General features: G+C 38.2%; 1 protein-coding gene across 2 annotated transcripts in view; it reads left to right on the top strand.

Moving 5' to 3' along the window:
- SYNE1 (spectrin repeat containing nuclear envelope protein 1) overlaps nt 1-15,870 on the top strand; it is a 304,124-nt gene that overhangs the window by 269,570 nt on the left and 18,684 nt on the right. For both annotated transcript variants that reach the window (XM_082048748.1, XM_082048747.1), the window contains 7 exons: nt 2,831-2,993; nt 6,680-6,867; nt 8,976-9,126; nt 12,872-13,054; nt 13,477-13,614; nt 14,322-14,513; nt 15,354-15,687. In XM_082048748.1, coding sequence (XP_081904874.1) covers nt 2,831-2,993; nt 6,680-6,867; nt 8,976-9,126; nt 12,872-13,054; nt 13,477-13,614; nt 14,322-14,513; nt 15,354-15,687 — 1,349 coding nt within the window. The remainder of the gene's footprint in view (nt 1-2,830; nt 2,994-6,679; nt 6,868-8,975; nt 9,127-12,871; nt 13,055-13,476; nt 13,615-14,321; nt 14,514-15,353; nt 15,688-15,870) is intronic.

Raw genomic sequence — 15,870 nt, 5'->3', positions numbered from 1 at the left:
CTAAACGAAGCTTTTAGTTTCATTAAGTTCAAGGACCTGCCATTAGCATTGAAAAATAGGATTACATTTTTAAGGGAAAGATGTTTTTGTTGCACAAACATTATGTAATTATTTGTACACAAGCACAATATTCGGTGAGAAGAAGAGCTTAGACATCTTGCTTGCTGAAATTCAGAGGGGAAATGCTTAGGCATGATGGATTACATCTACTGTTTGTTCACAGATAAGTTTTCAGAGTAACTAGAGGCACAACGCTGTATTGCAGTTCAGTCAAAAAAAGTAAGCGCAGCAGACTCCAAGAATCACTTGTTTATTTGCTTCTGTTTGCACCAAGGGCAAGAAACCTATTATATTAGACTCAGTACAAAAAAAGAACAGTTATTAACAGTAAATGTAGTGGGGGACAGGAAGGGAATTGTCCTTTGTTTTTCTTTTTTTTTTCTTAACTTTCGGAACTTAAGTGCAGTGAATTGTAACAGCTTGGCAGGAAGGTGGGTTTAGCAGTAAGTTTGGGGTTTGATTGGAGTGTGCTTTTAATATGTCACTTTTTTTTTCCCCTGTCTTGAGTAACTTAGGTCATGTGACTGAAAATAGCTCTATTTGGCCCAGGGTTGTTTTTTACTCTGGCAGGGATGTCTTCTCACGCAGTCTGCCTGAGGCAAAGAGGGCACTTGCTAAATGAGAGGCCCTTTATCAGGTGTTGTAGGTAAAATGTAAATAAAAACCAGCACAGAGGTGAGGGTACTATACAACTGCAAACAAGAAAAGCCTAGTCCACAGCTTGGGCTTGCGAATGGTAGAGTGACGTTGCTTGTTGATGTGACTCGTTCCCTTCCCACCCCAGTGTGCCAGTAAAGGATCAGCAGCATCCAGCTTTGAACATCTAAGCAGGAAATGGACAGGATTTCACTCTTCTTAATTAATGTCCAAGACTGAAAAGATGTATATAAGTTCCAGAAGAGCGATAACTAACTTCCTTGATCACCCTATGAGTGAGTTTCACTTGGTCGAAACCCTCAAAGTACAACCATAGGTGACAAGGAGATGGTGCCCCTGGACATTGCATGTTCTTCTAGTATCTCTTCAAGGCTAAATGTATAGCTGTGTTTTGGGATAACTTGATGATGGGTACTGGAACAGTCTTTCAGCATGATTGTGTTGACTTCAGTCTCTTCATAGCCAGATTTTCAGCATGTCCAGAGTTTTTGCAGTAATCAAAATTTTTTTTCAGATCACAATCCTGAAGCTGTTTGTTGTACAACTCTGGCAAAGAATGTACATTGGAACTGTTCTTAAGTGTGTTTGGTGCTAAAGAGCCACAGTTTGACCATCTGTGATCTAAAGAAAGGGCTAGAAAGAGACAAAAGTTTGAAAGATTTAAGTTTTAACTTTTTAAAGTGGAAGTTAAGATTTCTGTGTTTGGTAAGAAAAGGACACTCAGACTTAATAGTCAGCTGCAACTACTGCGTTAAACATGGAAACACTTCATAAATTTGCTCGTTAGTATAATGGAAAAAAATGTGAATTGCTCTGTTGGAATTATAAGATAGTCAGGTGGTATTTTGTTTGTTTGATGAATCTGGCAATCTTGTGTTTTTCAAGATGATTTAGTCAGTCTATTCTCAGCTGCACTCTTCTCTTAAAGCTTTCTGATATTGAAACACTTATGTGGAAGAGCAATAGAAGCATAAAAGGGAATGGTACTCAAAATTGTTTGTGGTACTACATAAACAGAAAAAAAAAATCTCAAAAGTATTTTCCAAACCCACTAATGTATGTTATGTAACATGAGGCTAGGAAGGAGGGAAATACTGGTAGATATTTTTTCAGTTGAAACAGACTGAAGGAAAAAATATCAAGACAGTGAAATTTTCCTCATTTTCTAAGCTTAATATTCCTTTGAATTAAAAAAACAAAACAAACCAACAAAAAAATCCCACTACTTATTTTTTTTCCTGTCTACTACTGTTGCAGGATCAGGCTCTCAAGAAAAATACTACTTAAAAATTGCCATGCATTTCAGTTTCCTCTGTTTAAATCTGAAGTAGTCCATTAAGACCAAAACCAGCTTAAAGCAGCCTTTGGGATTCAGGAATTCTCACAAAGTTTTCAGCTGGATTTCTCTCTCTAAAACTTACTTATTCAAGGACAAGTATTCACACTGGAACAGGTTGCCCAGCGAGGTGGTAGATGCCCCACCCTTGAAAACATTGAAGGCAAGGCTGGATGGGGCTCTGAGCAACCTGATCTAATTGAAGATGTGCCTGCTCATGGAGTTGGACTTGGATGACCTTTAAAGGTCCCTTGCAACCCAAACCATTCTCTGATTCTTACCATAACAGTGGTTCAATGTTTAGAAATCACTAGGATGAAAAAGGGCTGCTCGCTCAGCGCACTCCACCACCAATACTGATTAAGTGGATGCATTATTTGTACCCTAAGAAGTTTTGTCATCTATTGGCCAAATACACAACTAAATTACTTAGATTGGTTCAGGGGGTTGGTATGTGCAAGTTCATGTGAAAAAAAAAAAAAGAAAAATAAAAGAAAAATCCAATTTTCTTTCATTAACAAACGTGTAAGTGGACTGAGAAAGGTACAAAAGCTTTGCAAATGTTGTCTGGCATTAGTAAGCTCTTAATTTTTTTTAACCAGAACCTTTGAATTCAGGACTATTTGCACATATAATATACTTCTGTTACATAATATAGGAAGACTTCCCAACAGAATGTGCCATCTAAGTTAAGTTTCTCTGAAAACCTCCTGAAACATGTGCTGTAGAAATTCTCCTTCACAGTATACTTATGCTGCTGTTGCTTTTTGTTTGCAGGGTAAAAAAGTTGAAGGAGACCCTGGTTGCTGTGCAGCAGCTGGATAAAAACATGAGTAGCCTGAGATCTTGGCTTGCCCATATTGAGTCAGAGCTGTCCAAACCTATCGTCTATGAAACTTGTGACTCTGAGGAGATACAAAGGAAACTAAATGAACAGCAGGTAAAATACAACACACTTATCAGGTGCACGATGACATGGGGAGAACCAAAGTAGAGTGTCCTTGGGCTGCCCATACCCAGTTCAATGCTGAGAGGGCATGAGGCAAAGAAGTGTTTAAATATCAAGGCAAGTGGTACTTACTGTGTCACTTATAGAGCCTTCTGCTGGCTTTGACATCGAATCCACCAGGAGCTGATTGACATTTCCAAGAAAGGTAAGGCACTAAAAGATGTAACCTGAGCGAGTTATTGCAATTGTTTTTCCTTTGGGGTTTGTGATTTTTGTTTGTTTGAATTTTCTGTTCCCAGAGGCAAAACTGACACCTATTAGACCTTGCAAATATTGCACATGCTTGAAAATTTTTAGCAACCTTTCTAACTTAGTTTTATTTTGCAGCTTGTTTGAGAACGACTTTGCATGCAAAAAATGCATGAACTATACATGTGAAGTGAATATTGTTTTATAGCAGTGCTAGAACAAAATAGTCAGCACTGGAAATGGGCAGGAAAATGTTAAGCCAACCAGATTTTTTAATTAAAACTAATATTGTTCCTAAGAAGATTTACTATATGTACTCTCTCTTTCCAGTTCCACTGTACTGTCCAGTGCTGTTTTACCTAGAAGCACATTGCTGGGGAGGACCCTTGTTCTGTTGCATTCCTGTTGGTTATTTATTGGCAAGAATACCTTTTTGGTGCCTTGCTGGAGATGGGTTAGATGATCTCTGGAGTTCTTTCTCTAGATGAGAAGGAAATGTGTGGGAAGAGGGGTGGCAGAATGTTTTCAGGATAATTGGTTTATGAAGTATACAAACTGGCATTTTGCTTTTTTAAACTGAGTGTGGGAATGAGAGCCAAGAACCCCCTCAGAGTTTTTGCCAGCTCTCCAACTGATTTGCTACATGGCTGTGCAGAATTTCTTATTAATAATCTACATGTGATTTACATAGGAATAATAATTTATAACACACAAGCATTACTAATGAGTAGTGTTTCTGAGACAATAAAGTGCTGGACAGGGATAAACATTGCTAGGAACAAAGTAGATACTTGAGATATTTTACTAGAATCCCTATGCAGACATCCCACAGTTTGTTGCAAGCAGTCCTTATGGGAGTTATTCTGGGCATAGAGACTGGTGTACCTCTGCCTTCTGCTTTTTCCTTCTAGTGATCCCCATGCCATTACAGGGTGCAGTGATATTCTGTAGAAGTGTCAGTGGTTTCATTTGAACTCCAAAGGGGAGAAATAGAGGTGAATCTCATCCTCAGAGGATGCCATGTTTGGAAACTTGATGATGATTTGATAACACTGCAAGCCATGGTAATAGCAATAATTTTAAAAAGCCCACCCACCTTCAATGTATGGCAACCAGTATTTTTATTAGTCAGAGGCTATATCACTATCCACCACATCTCACAAGGCTACTACATTGGCCATCTCCTCAAGTATTTCATCCCTCTTTCTTCTTCCATTAGTGATCTTCCATTAGTGTTCTTTTCAGAGGTCCTGTTATCTTCCTTGCTTATACTGCTACCAGTTGTTCATATACAAAATGACATTAGAAATATTATGCTGTGAAAGAGGAGGGCCAAATCCCATTTCTATAACTCCATTATCTGCCTCTTGGCATCTATTTAAACCAAGAATCAGCTTTGTGGGTTGCTGGTCTCTGTAGTGAAATTAAAGATACCTTTAAAGCTCTGGATATCCTGGGGAAGGTAGGGTAACCTCACTGCAATATTTTCCTAGGGTCATAAACTGCATTTCAAGGATTACTTGTTTGTTTATCTTCTCAATCTCCTACCGCTTGAAATGTATTTTTTGGGTTGATGAAGGAAAAAAAAGTTGTATGTGTGTGACAGCAGTGCATAAAAGTGATGTTCCTTTGTGAACTAACCAAAAGGCTAAATGTTCTCTAATAAATATAGAAAATTTTAAAATCTGGGAAGAAATATAAAGCTATGGAAAACAAAACCAACAAGCAAACAAAAAAACAGTGTAGATATTGCTTGTAGAAAGACGTAGGTAAATAAAAAAGTTTAATCCTTGCGAATCCTCAGGACCTCCAGCTGGCGGTTCTTACTACTGCTCTACTCCACAGCAGCAGAGAAAAGATTGTGTTACCTGAACTTGTTTAACCTCAAGTCTCATAGCTGTCTGGAGTATTTTCATAGAGTACTGCATCTATTTATATTATCTGCCCTTATATAACATTTCAGAATGGATAGAGAAAATAACAAACACTTGGACATTACAGTGAAAGAGTATTTTCCAGGCACACGAAAGCAAAAGGGCCAGAACTGAGGAAGAAAACATTGTGATTTACCAATTGATGATCTCATATAGATGTTCACAAAATAGCCTCCTTTTACATAGATGAAAAGAGGAAATAGATTACTTGAGTCATTGAGTCCAACCCCAGTTACCACAAACAACCAAACCAGATGATTGATACAAGTTGACCTTGCTCCATTTTGATTATGCTGAGTTTTTTAGATTCTATGTTTAGATCTCATTTCCTCCTCGAAGGCTTTTTCAGAACATCATGTTGGCACTATATTTCCCTTTGCATGTTATAGTTTACTTCACTAGCAAAGTTATAAAGAGCAGTTTATCTCTACTCATCCTCCAGCTGCCAAGTTCACGTTCTCCTAAATGAAATTCCACTTCTCTAATTGTCCTAGTAGTTCTTTTCTTTATCTGAATCAGAAGAGAACATAGTATTCTAGATGTAATGCATCACTTTTTGGTATAGTCACATTAGTATTTCATTGTCACTACTGGAATTATGTTGTCTTGGCTCTGTTACTGTCTATCCCATCTAAAGTTATGATGATTCCTTGCAAATGCAAGCTGAAGTCAAGCAGAGTTTCTTTACCTTGCACTGATTCTACAGAACTAGCCAATTACTTTTGTGACTTGTCTGAACTTGAACCTGTAGTTCAAAAATGAAGCTGAAACATCATTTCAAGATAAAACATTATAATCAGTGTAGAACAAGACATTGCAACCAAGAAACTGAAAGGAGAAATAACATTGATCACATATAACAAGTACTAAGACAATGTGTATTTTCTTTAGCTGTCCTGAATTTCCTTTTTCCATTTCCAGTGAAAATGCTATAGAAATGGAAAGTTGAAGGAAGAAAAATCTCCTACTAGAAATGCACTGTTCAACATGTGCTGCTGCCGATCTCCTTGTCAAACATGCAACTTTGCAGCTAATTCACCTGGAGAAGAGTAGGTTCATGAAGGGCAACTCCACCAAACCCTTGCTGTACATAGGAACATATTTTCTTGTCACACTTCCCTTACTAACTTCTGCTTTACATTCTTTGTGATAATGGGAAAGGGCTGGGCATAATTCCACCATTTATTGGCAATGATGATTAAATGTATGTGAAGATGCTCAGCTGAGCATGCAAAGCTCTGGCAGTTTGTCCCAGGTGATGTTCTGGTGTTTGTAGTCCCTGGGAGAGCTGTGCATGTTGCCAGGTTCTCCTGGCCTCATTGATAACATCGCAACACCTCTTGCGCAGATGCAGTCTCTTAATAGGTATTCGTTGGATGCTTTTTTCCTGTTTGCAAGCTTATTAAATTTTGGTTTGAAAAAGTAGAAGAGAAATGCATTTTTGTTTATATGCATTTTGCAATTTCTCTTAAGAATTAATTTCTTCACCTACAGGAACTTCAGAAGGACATAGAAAAACACAGCACTGGAGTGGCTTCTGTTCTCAATCTGTGTGAGGTGCTTCTTCACGACTGTGATGCCTGTGCCACAGAGGCAGAGTGTGACTCTATCCAGCAGGCTACACGCAATCTGGATAGAAGGTGGAGGAACATTTGTGCAATGTCAATGGAAAGGCGACTTAAGTAAGTCTAAAAGGCCTACAAATTCATATTTCCTTCCTCAGGCATAAATACAGGATGGAATGTATGTGATAGGGTTGCAATATGGCAGAAAAGGGTGGAGGGGTCAGGAAAAGATCATGCACTGCATAAAATGCAGTAGTTGTTATGCTATGGGATTAAAAGAAAAAAAAAAAAAAGTTGCGTTGATGGAATGAAGTCTTCTTTCCCATGCTTCATAGAAATGATGATATAGAAACTAGAGAAAGCTTAGAGGATATAAGTGACTCCAAGAGATTTACAAAACATGACCTAAGAGAGACAGTTGTAACACTTAAGTTTACCCTAGGACTACTGAGACTGATGGGGAAACTAGTTATGGAATGTGTGGAATGTTTTTCCAGGTGTTAGAATTTTCATGTGCCTAACATTCCTCAGCAGTTTCTCTTATGTCTGATTTTTAATTTTTTTTTTTTAATTTGAAGAATTTCAGAACTGAACACTCAGCTGCCCACCTTCGCTTTGCTGAGCCTGTGTGGGCCATAGCACCTGTGCAGCCTGGTTTACTGCACATGCTTAGACCATTTGTACAATTCATGCCCCTTATCCAGAAGACTCCTTGTTTTCTATTCCCATCTAGGATAGCATGGGTGATTTTGATAGTCAGAACGATGTAGGCTAGATTGGGCTGATGCTATATTCTGTGCTGACCAGTCATAATATGTGTTTAACTGTTTGAACTCCTGTATTTATGAAGCTGTTTTCTGTGTATTTTTAAGCTATGAGTGTGATGTTTACACAGTCATATAAAGAATTCTAGGTAAAGTTTATTACTTTTCAAAATGCTGAATTGAACTTACTATGATTTTTGGTTTTGTGGAATATTCCTAATTATTTTATGAAAAAAAAAAAACAACCTGTTACTTTTAGGTTGTGCCGTTCTATATGCACAGTTTGCTGTCTTAAGTAATTTTATACTATTGCCATGGTAATTCTTGTATAGTGTTTGTATATATAAATACAGCTTATAAATTCTATCTTTGACACAATCCATCTTGAAAATATACTGGTTCTTCAGATCTTTATGTCCAGCAAATTAATTCAGAACTGTTTTAAGTGAATGTGGAACAATGCATTGAACTCTATTTTACCTTCTTGCCATGTACACATTATGCTATTAGTAGATTTGCAGATAAGTAGATTAGTAGATTAGTTAACAGAGCTATTAGTATTTAGGATCTTCAGTGTACTAGAAACAGTTATATTAAAAAGCAACTTTCCAGATGTCAAACTTCAGGTTAACAACATATCATGAACAAAGGATAAATTTTTCATGGATTGGGTCCTTTTCAGACCTGCATATCTAAGATTTGGGAAAGATGTATTCTTTATATAAAAACAGACAAAGTTCTCCTGTAACACAACCGGTCCCAAAAAATATCGTGTTATTTTGAATCTAGTGGTGTTGAAGTTCTTGATATTTTACAGTCTCAGTATTAAGCCAATTTGATTTTGGGATCAAGAGTCAGCCACTATTTTTACATATTCATTTGAAGTCAAATAGGTTTTTTTAGACATTGGAATAAATTTAATTTTTTTGAAAAAAAAATCAGTGCTTACAGTTTAGATTGAGAGGAGCATTTTACCACTTGTTGGTGAATGCAAAAAAAGAAAAAAAAAAAGTTCATGTGTCTTTGCAATCCAGAATAATTTCTGAGAACTTTAAAATATATGCTGCGACATCTTTAGCATTCTGTAAGAAAAAGTTCTGCGATTGAAGGCAGTGTGGAATATCTAACCTCTAAAATACTGGCGTAGATACCTACACTAGACTGCATTTCAGAAGTTATTTAGCATGCACTCAGATTTGTAGGGCTGTTGCATGCTTGTAGTTTCTTTTTATACTCATTCCAAAATTAGATGTGTTTAAAAAAATGCCATCATCTTATTCTAGTTCAGTCTGGAATGAGCCAGCCTTCCTTGTGGTCTGTTTATCAGCCTGGCTGTCTCAGTTAGATTAAGAGCCAGTTATTGTCCTGTGTGGCACTTGTTTGCTGTTGTAGATGATTAGTTAAAGTTCTGTAGGTCAGCTGACCTTCAGTCGGAGCATAATTTTCTATTATCTATTGCAGAATTGAAGAGACTTGGCGGCTGTGGCAAAAGTTTTTGGATGACTACTCTAGATTTGAAGACTGGCTAAAAAACTCAGAGAGGACAGCTGCCTTCCCGAGCTCCTCTGGTGTGCTTTACACAGTTGCTAAGGAAGAACTGAAGAAATTTGAGGTGATTTATAGTAGTTGAAACTCAATATCTACTGATCACATTACAGCAGCCAGCTGGTGTTCTTCCTTCCCTTGCACAAGTCACTCAGCAGAGACACTGTATTAAAACAGTGGATTTGATGATGCTACAGCTGCCCTCACTGACAGGTTTCTAGGACAAAAAAACAGTGGAAGGTGGCAACTGAAAATGCTAATAAATCAATCCGTTCTCACTTGCTGTTCACCAAAGTCAGATTTCTCACCTTTTTTTATTTCTTCAACTTTTTTGTATGTCCAGTCAGGAGATGGTCCAGAGCATCCATAAATCTCCCTTCAGCAAGCACCTCTTCAAGTGCATGCTTCATGTTTTAGCTTTTGCTTTGTTTTTATCCCTCCTTTTCTTTCAGTGACTCTCTGAAATCAGTTCTCTGAACTACTTTCCTGTTTCATACGATATCCCCATTTTCGATCCTTATACCTGAAATTCGTGTTCATGCAAGTATTGTTATATGTCCACATGGTGTCCCCCCATGACCTAAAAGTTAAATGCATGCTTAAAAACTGATAAACTGTCACTTCAGTCAATGCTTAACAGCTTGCTACACAACTCCATTGTGTCTACTACAATGCAATGCCTTGTCTCATATGTATACCCATGTGTAAAGCACACAGACATATTGTGTAGCTAGTCTCAGATGCACATCTCTGCTCAGTTTCATATTTGCAAGGACTATATCAAAATGAGAAAGAAAAATAATTCTGAAGAAAGAGAACAAATTCTTTAGGCAATTCTGTAAACAAGTGCTATGAAGTGTTTGCTGTGAAGAACAAATAGAAATTTTAAACAAAGTCTAAAACCAGTTTATACTTTTTGTTTTAACAATTAATTCAGAAACATAAACTGTGAAGTGCTGACTTAACTTTTATAATTGACATTCACATTTCTGAATGTACTGGCCAGGTTTTTTTGTTAAACACTGCCACACTTCTTCATGATGGTAAGTTGCCATAGTATAAAAGTGTTTGCTTCCTGGACACAAGTACTCTGTCTCAGACTTCCTTGCCATTGTCCCTTTCTTCAGTGATCAGGATCTAAATCTCCTAAATGAGCCTCTGTATGAGGAACAGTACCAAAAATATCTTTGCTGTCTGATTTCTACAAATTATCTGACTATGCCCAAAGTCTGTTTCATTGAACCTCAGCCTTTATGGTGACCTTCCCTCTCCTGCAGACTTGCGGAATTTTTAGTGTCTACAGTGTCAACAGGAACTAGCTGTGAAGAGAACAGTTTAGCAGCATCTTCAGAAGACTGTTTTCCCTGTGGTTTCATTCTTTCTCTTTTTATCTTCCTTTTTTTTTTTTTTTTTTTTTTAATGAGCACATAGTTTCTACAACAACCAAAAAGCAGGAATGCAAATGACAAAAGTTGTGATTTTCAAAATCATTAGAATTCAGCAGCTTCACTATGAAGTCAATATAAAGTTGGCCATGTATACATACTAACTGAAGCACTGGTCTTTAAGTAGACTTTAAGTAGACAATTTTTTTCTAATTTTATTTTCCCTCCATATGCACAGTTGAATTTAAAACAAACAAACAAACAAGAAAAAAAAAAGCCCCTGAGTGTTGGAAAGTAAAATGTGGGAAAGCAAGATGTGCGATTCCAGCCACCTGGATGATAAAGGAAGATCAATACTAACATGACCATCTGGATGGTCAAAGACATAATACTAACATAATAATATAGAAAGGGCCTTGGACAGATTACTTTGAAGTACGTTTCTCATAATTGTAAAAAGCTATAGCCCAGACTCGTGAGAATGGTATCTCAGGCTGGATAACTGCCCCTAAGTGCATGGGATGTGTGAATGTCCTTGGGCCTGGTCTGTGAATGAGTGGAAAAACAAGTGAGACAAGCATCACATGAGTTCAGTGTGTTTTTAATAACAATTAGTGGAAAAACACCTTTTGTAAACATCTTAGTCCAGGCCCATACCTGTAAATCCTATAAATTGTCAATGGTGAATAAAGAAGGCAGCCTAGGCCTAGGTCAACGCTCTGTTTGGCCAGGCTCTGCACTCCTTCCGGAACAAGATCTCTGCCTCTGCATGAATTTCTGTCTGCGCCTTGGTATGTGTCATTTCTAATCGCCGCACCTGAGCACATGGGTCAGAGATGTGTCTCACTGACTTCACAGTATAAGTCAAACTCCTTCCTCTCTAGTGTTTTATGGAGAAATGAAAAGAGATTACAGGAAGGAACACAACAGATGAAGTCTTGTGTTGCTAAGCTGAAAAAATGGAAGACAAATACACAGCTGTTCTTCTGCTGGCCAAGGCTTGGTAACAGGTGAAACAACAACTGCACACTTTAGATTTCATGATCCTAGTAAACAGAGTCAGATTTGTGCCTCTGATATGAGAATTGCGTGCATGTGCAACTTTAAGTGAATTCAGCTCTGCTGAGCACCGCTTTCCAGTTGCAAGCCCATTTGTTCTTTGTTGGTTGTCCCTCCCCCCAGTTTGATGGCCATTTAATGAAGGGAGTAGTTATACTGAGAGAACTCTACAGATTTGATCTTTTTTTCTTTTTTCAAACCAGCTTCTTTACTTTTGTTTCTGGTATTACTGCAGAACAGTTCTTACTTCATTTCTAGCTTTGATTGATACAATATGAAGAGTATGTATCGTTTATGTAAAGTCTTATGTGTTAGCTAATTTTAATGAAAATTTTTGTACAGGAGTATATTGCCTATCACACTTGTCTAGTCCTTAAAGTGGTGTCTAGTTTTGGGAGAGTCTAACTGTTTATTTGCATTGTGAGGAATACCAGAAAGCAAGTTTGTAGAACTACAGTGGGAGCCAAAACCTACTTGTATTCAAAATAGAGTTGGTGTCGTCTGTGTTTTTATGTCTTCCTTTGCCTGATAGCTTTTCTGTGACAACATAAAAGTGAGTAAAAATTAAATAAATAAGTAAATTATTATTTTTGAAGGGCTTAATTCAGTCAGTTCCTTACAAGGTGCTTTCTCCAACTTGCTTTGTGATTGCTAGTCACAACATGAAACTCATGGGCTAAGTCAGCTGCTGTTTCTGCTCTCCAGCTGAGTGACTGAGGCTTTTGTAACAGTAGAGGAAGCACTGAACCTACATGGTGCAGACACATGCCCAGGCATAATTTGGTGTGGATGTCCATGAAATTTTGTTTCCACTAAAACTGTAAGACAGAACTTACTTGTGTGCCAGTGTGCTGAAGATAAAAGAGATGATTCCTTCAGTACCATTTTTCACTATTTTTGGTAAAACTCAGAATAAACAATTGGTCAAATGTCTTCCATGTTTGCACTGCAGCAAATTCAGGATGTGTAAGGACATCCACAGGAATCTTGGATTTCTGTTCATTTGAAAAAAATGTTTCATATTCATTGTTTGTATTTCTGTTCTCAAATACAAAGGCATATCATTGAGTAGAAAGGGGGGGGTCTATTTTTCCTGTGCTGATTTTGCTCTTGTAATGGACATTTATGCTGCAAATTCTCATTCATTGAGCTATGTCTTTTTTGTAAGCTTTTTCCTTTTTTTGGCTCATTTTAGTCAGAAGGCAGCATCTCAATATGATAGCCCTCAGGAGATGTCTGCATCCATAGCAAAATCCATCAGCTAACACAGGTCAGCATGTAGGGTCAAAATAAAGGGAGAGACTTAGATATCTATACTGATTTCAGTAATTAAAAGTTTGATGGTGTAATTTGTTCTTATTGCTTTAGGCCTTCCAGAGACAAGTTCATGAAAGTCTGACTCAGCTGGAACTGATCAATAAACAATATCGTCGCCTGGCCCGCGAGAACCGCACTGACTCTGACTGCAGCCTCAAGCAGATGGTTCATGAGGGGAACCAGAGATGGGACAATTTACAAAAGCGGGTTACCTCCATCCTGCGCCGGCTAAAAGTATTTTTCCATTTCTAAGCCCTTTGGTTTCACTACTATACTTATGAATCAGGGATACTCCAGAAGCTTCCAGTTTAATGCATTTGCACAGTGGTTTTGAAGGGAATTCTACCTTTGGAAGAGGAGTGGAACTTTTCAGTTCACTTTGTCTGGGGCAACCAAAGCGTGACATCTGTATGGAAATGCTTGGTGACCTCAAACACTACCTCCTTTGTAGAAGATAACTTTCATAGGTCAGCTAATTGCGGCTATGGATGATGTTATGAAAAGGAAACCTTAGAATGCATATAGGAAATGAAAGAAGGCGTACTGAGTTTAGGCTAGGTTTGAAGGGCATGGAAGCCATTTCTTTGAGACCCACTGTTGCTAGGCTTTTTGGGGTTGTTTTGTCATTTCACAACACTCCATTTTCCACTCCCCAGCATTTTATTGGCCAGCGTGAGGAGTTTGAGACAGCACGTGATAGCATCCTGGTATGGCTAACAGAGATGGACCTGCAGCTGACCAACATTGAGCATTTTTCAGAGTGTGATGTCCAAGCAAAGATAAAGCAACTTAAGGTAAAGAATGATTGAATGGTAACAGGAGGAGGGATGAAAAAGGATGAACACATTAGTTGTGGGAAAACAATTTAAGAAACATTATGCAAAAATGCAGGCTGATACAGTCCCTTAATTGCAGGGTCAGACTTCAGCCTCAGAAGTTATGGGCTATGTCAGGTTTAAATGTGTATTTCTCTGCCAGAGTGGAAGATCTTTGCTCTGTGAAAAATTTTCACAAAAGCCAAGGTGATGGTCTCCATTCCCTAATCAAAAGAGGAAATATCAATAAAAATTATTAATGTCAAGTCTCCATTACTGCTGATACCTAAGAATAACTACATTTCCCAACCATTTCTACATCAGAAAAATCATCTGGAGAGAAAAATACCAGATGTTATCTTATCTAAAATTCAAGTGTTTTAGCTTTAGCATCTCTATTCTTTCTAGACATTTGGTCATGGGCATGGCTTGTTTAGAGAATAATTTTCTTTCCAAATATAACAACTGAGGAATGAGATGGTAAACCATGAAGTATCACAGTTTTTGGCTAGAAAGACTGTGGAATGCTAAATTGCTCATTTTTGCTCATGCCAGAATATTTGGAACAATCCCTGTTTGTTACCCACACCATTCTTGCTGAAAAACTGTAAGACTTGCATTCTTAATAACTTAGGTGGTTGTAATGTTGATTTCACTGGTAAAGCAAGGGCGTTTCTTTTATTCAGGCTTTCCAGCAAGAAATCTCTCTGAACAACAACAAAATTGAGCAGGTAATTGTGCAGGGTGAGCAACTTATTGAGAAAAGTGAGCCCATGGATGCAGCTGTCATTGAAGAAGAACTAGATGAGCTGCGTCGTTACTGTCAAGAGGTCTTTGGACGTGTGGAACGCTATCACAAGAAACTCATCCACCTTCCTGTATGTATATTTGCGTATATGTATATCTGTTTGGTTTGTTGCCATTCTACAAGTGTGAGAAGGAGGAGAGAGAAAGATGTTGAAATGAACTAACATGAAATTTCTGTAACATTCCAAAAATGCTGTGGTTTCATCTTGTCACAACTCTGACCATCTTCTCCCTTCATTGTATGCTAATTACGTATTTTTCAGAGGGCATTTGTAAATCATACAAAAATACATACAAACTGGAGATCTATAGAACTTTATTAATGGGGTTAGTAGTGTGGTACTGGTAATAAGAACGTCTCCGTGGTCTGTCAAATAGTTTCACTGACAGCTTACTGAGTTCTGTTTTGTTCAAAAATTAATGGTAAAATTATTCTCCCAATCAGAAGAGACAGAAATTTGTCTCCAGGTTTGAACACAGTTCAGTCAGTGAGAGCAAAATGATTTTTGGTAGCTCAAGTCCTACTGAAGGAGAGGAACAAAACCGAGGGTTTTCAAAATATGAAAGAATATATTGAGAGCATTGGTCATGATAAAGGTCACTTATGCTTCCTATGACTCGATTCCAGTTTTCTTTAACTTGATACCTGCATTGCAATGTCTGTAGACATTTGCGTCATGTGAGACTTTGTGGTGCCTTAAGTAATTAAACTGAACTGGCCTTGTGAACGTTTTTGTTGCTTTGCTTTTTCGTTCACCTTAAAATAATGAAGGAGAAGTGCAAAAGAATGCAGGATGGGTACCCCATCAGTGTGACTGTTGCCTAATGTTACTTTATTTCACTGACCCAGGCTGACCATGCAGTGCCTCTGAACACTTCATTGATCAGTTCTGTTTGCATTATGCTTCTAGCTGACAGATGACGAACATGACCTCTCTGACAGAGAGGTGGATCTGGATGAATCAGCAGATCTCTCTGATATACACTGGCATGACAAATCTGCGGACAGCGTTCTCTCCCCGCACCCCTCTTCCAACCTTTCGCTGCCTCTTTCCCAGCCGGTGAGAAGTGAGCGATCAGGGCGAGATACCCCTGCCAGCGTGGACTCCATTCCCTTGGAGTGGGATCATGACTATGACCTTAGCAGAGACCTGGAGACAGCCGTGTCACGGGCACTGCACTCTGAGGAAGAAGATGGAGGACAAGAGAAGGACTTCTACCTGAGAGGAGCAGCTGGCATATCAGGTATGGTGGCAAATTGTGTGTTCTCTCCTAGTAAAAAGAAGCAAATGTTACATGTGTGGTTGCTTGCCCAGGATGCTTATGGAAAAGTATTTTAAATAGCCCCTGAAGATTTGAAATAGCTTTCCCTAAGTGACCCCAGTGGCCTTCTGGCCTTGGACACAGTGATGGAGATTCCTGGATGAC

This window comes from Streptopelia decaocto (assembly GCF_964273445.1).
Source record: "Streptopelia decaocto genome assembly, chromosome: 3".
NCBI lineage: Eukaryota > Metazoa > Chordata > Aves > Columbiformes > Columbidae > Streptopelia > Streptopelia decaocto.
Note: the sequence above shows the minus strand (reverse complement) of the source record. Positions and strands in the feature narration are given on the sequence as shown.